Source organism: Phaethon lepturus, unplaced genomic scaffold, assembly GCF_000687285.1.
Source record: "Phaethon lepturus isolate BGI_N335 unplaced genomic scaffold, ASM68728v1 scaffold39835, whole genome shotgun sequence".
In the NCBI taxonomy this organism is placed as follows: domain Eukaryota; kingdom Metazoa; phylum Chordata; class Aves; order Phaethontiformes; family Phaethontidae; genus Phaethon; species Phaethon lepturus.
The window spans coordinates 2,810-8,734 of record NW_010539144.1 but is presented as its reverse complement, the minus strand read 5'-3'; the positions used below and the strand labels follow the sequence as shown (position 1 = coordinate 8,734).

At 44.7% G+C, this 5,925-nt stretch overlaps 1 protein-coding gene across 1 annotated transcript; it reads left to right on the top strand.

Annotated features, from left to right (window-relative positions):
- Positions 1 to 5: 5 nt before the first annotated feature.
- IGBP1 (immunoglobulin (CD79A) binding protein 1) lies at positions 6 to 5,718 on the top strand (the record flags this gene model as incomplete). Its single annotated transcript, XM_010287029.1, has 5 exons — positions 6 to 262; positions 2,666 to 2,861; positions 3,864 to 3,949; positions 5,180 to 5,292; positions 5,579 to 5,718. Coding segments are annotated over 5 exons (792 nt in total), but the record flags the coding sequence as incomplete, so codon positions are not given.
- Between the last annotated feature and the right edge of the window lie 207 nt (positions 5,719 to 5,925).

Genomic DNA, 5,925 nt, shown 5'->3' with positions numbered 1-5,925 from the left:
TGCTGCCCGCCTTGCTCGGGGCCCTGACGCTGAAGCAGGTCGACCTGAGCAGGAGGCTGGAGCACCTGGAGAGCGCTCGGGCCCACTTCTGGCGCTTCCTCAAGCTCTGCAGGAGCTACGGGCTGGGCAGCTTCCACCTGCCCGCCGCCACTGCCAGCCCCCCAGGAGAGGAAGATGCCAGGAGTCTGTCCCAGGGTGGCCCTGCTGCCGCCCAGCCCAGCCTGCTGGCCATGGCGTCAAGTAGGCAAGCCAAAATTGAAAGGTAGGCTCTTGCTTTGAGGTCTTTAAAGGCTTTTGAGAACCAAGTTAAGAGAAGGGAAGAGCCTTAGGCAGCGCGAGATTGTACAGCCAAGGACCGTCAGGAAAGAACTGCTTCCCTTGGTATTGGGATAGTTTGATCATGAAACATTCATTTTAAGAGAGGCACCGTGCATTATTTCATGGTGTTGGATTGTGTGCAGACTGGGGAGGTGCATTTATGTCTTTAGTTTCTGGTCTTTGAAGAACTGCACAAAAGCTCTTATGATTAATTCTTTAATCGCTGCTAACAGTGTAAAGCCACCCACATTGGAAGTTACCTACCAATGTGCTTGTTAGATCTTTTAAAAAGAGATGGTTGATGCTGCTTTGCCATGCTTTAGTTGGGGATTTTGACACTCAAGTTGTTGCTTATTGTGGTAGCACTGAAAGGCCCAACCTGGTCTGGAGAGCTGTTTAAATTGCATGAATGAAAAAAAAATAATTTAGATTCTAGAGAATAACCTAACTGAGATGGGTTTAGGACACTAGAATACATCAGGACCTTTGGGGTCAGCACAGCAAAGCCTTTTCAGCGGAGGCTGCTTGTCAGCAGTCTGAGCTGCGCATCACCTCCCAAGTGTGCATGGGTTTTGTCGGCACTGCAGGTAAGACTTTGGTTATGCATGGACTCCCCTCTCACTGAGGGCTTGTGTTTGCCTGTACCATGACTCCTTCCACATGAAGACAAACAGGAGGTGCCTGCATTGTGAGTTCTGTTGCAAGCAGGTTAGTACTTGATCAGGGTGAGATGTTGCAATTATATTTGCTTTCAGTAACATGCATAGGCTGTATGAAGAAAATTTACCTAAGAAGGCCTGTATCATCGCCTTGGCTCCAGACCTGTCTCATCCTAGCTGCCTTTAGCCTTGCTGTCTGAATGAACACACAATCCAGTGTTCTGGGGAGCAGGTTGGGATTACAGCGGCCAACTGAAGAGGACTTATCCCACTGTGGAGTGTAAAGACAAACGGGAATGGAGTGGTTTGCTTTGCTTCCCTGCAGGACAGGGCTGGGCAGTCAGGTGCACAGCCAGTTAAGATATATTTTTCAGGGTTCTTGTGGAGCACTTGTGGATGTGTTTGTTCTTTTAGAATGAGTCTTGTATGCTCCTTGTCCTTTCAGCTCCCGTAGGTTTCTAATCCTTGGTTCTTGCTGTGCGTTCTTCAGGTGGCACTGTAACTGAAGGAAGCGGGATACAAGGATTTAACCTGGAAGTGTATTACATAGGTAGTGTGTATGTGTGTCCCCTTAACTAATTCCTGAAAAGGTCCGAAAAGTCCAGAAAGCCAAAATTATATTAAAAAGAACATACACACACAAAAACACACGAGACAGAAATTGGAAAAGTGTTTTAAATCTGCCTTACAAGCAGCTTCTTGACATCTTTGTGTCATGTAGAGGCAAAAATTAGCCCTTACATTTGCCTTCTCAGTGAAGGAGCCAATGAGTTAAATTCCTTTTTCTCCAGGAGTTTTGTGTTGCCAGGCTTGCCTGATTTTATGTGGGAGGCTTAGTTTTCTAGGACTGCAGCCCTTTTAGCAGAAAAAAAAATTGAGAGGCCCCTCTAAATTTAAACTGTCTTCTTAAAGCTGTTTTTAACAGACAGGAGCTACTTAAATTACAGTAGTAAACCATCAGAACCTCCCTTTTTGTATACAATTTTTCTTTTTAAATACATGAAATCATGTTTAAACCTCTTAGAGTAGTAAAGACCAAATGTAATGTCTAAATTTGAGTTGACAGATGGAAGTGATGAGGAAGATGGGAGGAAAAGATTCTTTTGGTGGTGCATGTATGTATATAACTCTGTGTGTGTGTATATGTATATATATAAAAAAGGCATTTTCAAAGCCTTTTTTAAGAAGGTGGGAATTCTTCTAATTTCTGTAGTTTTCATTTGTCAAAAACCTCCTGTTGTCAGTCAGATGAGGTGGGGAGGTGGATCCCTGCTTGGCATTTTGCCTCTTGCTTACACATTGTTAGAGGTCATCAGTAAATGACAACCAGTATGATGTGGTGCTCCTCCCCTTCTTAATGGGTACGTTCCTGTAAGTCGCAGCTTTACTTCTACAGGACTCTTACTTGGTTGTTAAATGAGTGGGTCCTCCCCGCACAAGGAGTTTTGTCTTGAGGGACTTGAGGAGCTTTATGAATGTCTGGGATTTGCATATCCTAATGAGCACTGGTCAGCAACTGGCACCTCCATGAAGAGCAGTTAAAAGAAGATTGGGACAGGAGGTAGCTCTCTGACTACATTTGATTGAATTTCAAGAAATAGGAATTGGTTTATTTTAGAAAACACTGTATCTGGGCTGTGCTAGAGAAAGGTTATCTAAATGATCTCATTTTGTTCTCTTTGAGACAGATATAAGCAGAAGAAGGAACTGGAAAACAGATTGGCCTCTATGAGAACCTTTGTAGAGAGCGGGCAAGCAGATGAGGATCAGATACGGGAATTTTATATACTACAAATCCAGAAATGGATCAACACCAGCCTTGAGGAAATTGAGAGCATTGACCAAGAAATGGTCATCCTGAGGAGCAGAGGTGCAGCGAAACAGGTATGAGATCTCTCTTGCACTGCAGGTCCTGTGGACTCTGGGTAGTTAGACCTGATGATAGAACTGTTGCAGGTAAATGAACCTCAGAGGAATTCAATAGCAGAGCTTTATAAGTTTTAGTTTGTGAATTCCCGATTGAACTTTAGCTCAGTGACAGAACAAGCAGGTGGGGTTTGGTTTAGTTCTGAATGGGCAGTGGTCTGATTTTTGGATTTGTCACTGTCTGGTGCTACCACATGTTCTAGGCATTCATGGCTTGTGAAATGCTAGAGCATTGAGTATCGGAGCTGAACCAGACTCCGTGCAGAGGCGTTTCTCCACTTTGCTGGGTTCTGCCAGACACTTAATTCTAAAGACCTAAGTATATTTGTAAATTGAAAGAAGACCCTTCTGATTTCTTTCAAGCCTACGCTTCTGGTCTACAAAGTGTCTAGACATTACAGAAAGAAATGCCCGTTCTGAATGCTGAAAGCTTCTTGTAGACCTGCAACTCCAATGTAGAATAGTGTTTCTGGGATTTATGTGACTCACCTAAAATGTCTGTCTAGAAGTAAAAAATCATAATGTGCTGATGTAGACCACAGTCCAGCTTTGGCACAGCTGGTTTGTGCAGTTCATTATTGCCGTTGCAGAACTCTGCTCCTCTGTAGTGACCTGGGTGATAGCATCAGGAGTGATGAGCTCTAATTGCTTCAGAATGTACTGCATCTGATCCCTGTGAAAAATAATAAGCTGTATTTCATGCTTTGATCTGAGCTGATCTGGTTTAGCTCTGTCAGCTTTGTGCTTTGATCAGAAAAGGGTGTAGCAAAGGCACAAAGAGAAGTGATTTGTAGAATCTTACAGATGGAGTTCATGATTTAAACAGGATTAAGGCCTGAATTGTCCACCTTGGGACAGCAGAGGCATTTCTCTTCTAGAAGACCTTTAATTTGGGGTGGGAAGCAGAGAAGGGGGTTCTCATCTACACGATTATCTTGTGATTATTGTTTGCATCTTCAGTCTTCAGCACCACCACACGGCACTTCTCGGCAAGTCAGGGCTCCATTGAAACCTTTCATTCTTACCCGGGATGCTGCTCAGGCTAAGTATGTTGTTTTCTGATTATTTAGACACAGTATGATGCAGTGCTCTGTTCTCATGTTGAGCCTAAGATACTCTTTCAAATGCAGAAAACCAGCCATTACCTTCAGGCAGCGTGTCGCATCAAGAGGGCACGTGTCGTGCATCTGGGCAGGGGATGGGGAACATCTAATGCATTTCTTCCGTTTTTTTCTAATTTTTTTCATTACCAGCATGCTGCAGTGTCTTGGTTAACGCTGTTTCCTCCTATTTGATGGCAGAAGAGGAGACTGTATTAAGCAAATACTAACTGTGTTAGTTTATAGGCCACATGCTTGCTGTTTGGTAAGCTGTGGCGAGGCAAGGCTTATCTGCCCCTCTCCATGTAATATAACAGGATTGTTCTTCATTCTTAAAATAAAGAGCCCAGCACTGAAAAGCACATGTGGTTTCTTAATCTGATGTAAACTCTGGAAGATTTCAAGTAAGTGATCTTAGCACTGGGAAGATGTGATACCAACCAGAGAATTATCAGTCACAATAATACAGTTTTTAACTGTAAGGCTCTCCCTGGGGTATCAAGATCTTAACACTTTGTGGCACCATGAGGCCCTTGCAAGAAATATGGCAGCTAAAGCACAAAATGGGATAGAAAACAGATTTCTGGTCTTGCTTTTGACATCTTTACTGAGAGATCAGTCAAACATTGGCACAGGCTGCCCAGGGAGGTGGTGGAGTCGTCATCACTGGAGGTGTTCAAAAAACATGTATACCTGGCACTTCAGGACATGGTTTAGTGGGCATGGTGGTGTCGGATTGATGGTTGGACTTGATGATCTTAAAGGTCTTTTCCAACCTTAATGATTCTGTGATTATTTTCCCTGAGCCTCCAATGTATCTATTCAGCCAAGCTGTGCTTAATTCAGTTCCCAGGGGCCTCCTTGGCAACCTCTGCTAGCAGTATTGTGCTCCTTGGGGCTGGAGAAGTGATTCAAGGTCTTTGGACTTGAACAGTCCTCATGTCTCTAAATGAACAGGATGAACTCTTTAAATGCCGTTATGGCTAGGCTACTGGCAATTCTGTGGCTGATGGCCCAGGCTGTAGAAATAATGTTTGTTCTCAAGCCCTCCTTGATAACATGCTTTATACTGTTAGTACAGGCTGGATCACAGAGTAGTTTTGGGCATGACTGTCTATGTTTCTGCTCATTTGTAGTGATGTAAAGTGCCACCTTTGACTGTCTCTCTTCCTGTAGAGTGTTTGGTGCTGGATATCCTGGCCTGCCTACTATGACTGTGGATGACTGGTATGAGCAGCGCAGAAGGCAAGGGGTTGTGTCTGGTCAGAGTGTGCCTCAGAGAACACCAGGTATGGAGTTGCAAAGCAAAGATTGGCATAGAGAATTTGGGAAGCCTCTTGAGGAGGAGGGTGAACAGGGGTGTGTTGAGGCAGTAAAACACCCGCTGACTAAGGAGGAGTAAGAGCTGACTTCTATTAGGCTGTGAGAATAACTGGATTGCTAGACGACTACTTGGCAATTCCAGCTTTCTGGCTAGACTGGCTCCTGGCAGGGCTTCTGTTTTGAGAACTTAACTAGGGATCTTCCTCTGTCTTACTGCCCCTTACTGCTGTTCTTGACCTTCAGCAGGTATAGCTGATGAAGAGTTGCAGAAGCAACAGCAGGAGAAAAAGGAGGAGGAGGAGGATGAGGAAGCTCTTCAAAAAGCTCGGGACTGGGATGACTGGAAAGATACGCACCCAAGAGGCTATGGTAACCGGCAGAATGTGGGCTGATGCTCTCGCTGAAGAGGGAGCAGGGCCTGGAAGTCCTGTGGGAATTGCCTGTGTCCTGGAGATATAGGAGTAAATGCACTGTACATATGCGGAGGTGTCCGTGGCTTCTCGGGGAGGCACCGGAGTCAGAGGACTAAACATGACAGTTTGCTTTGGTTTACATTAAATGTCAGACTGAATGCACTGGTCATGTACAGCGATGCCCCA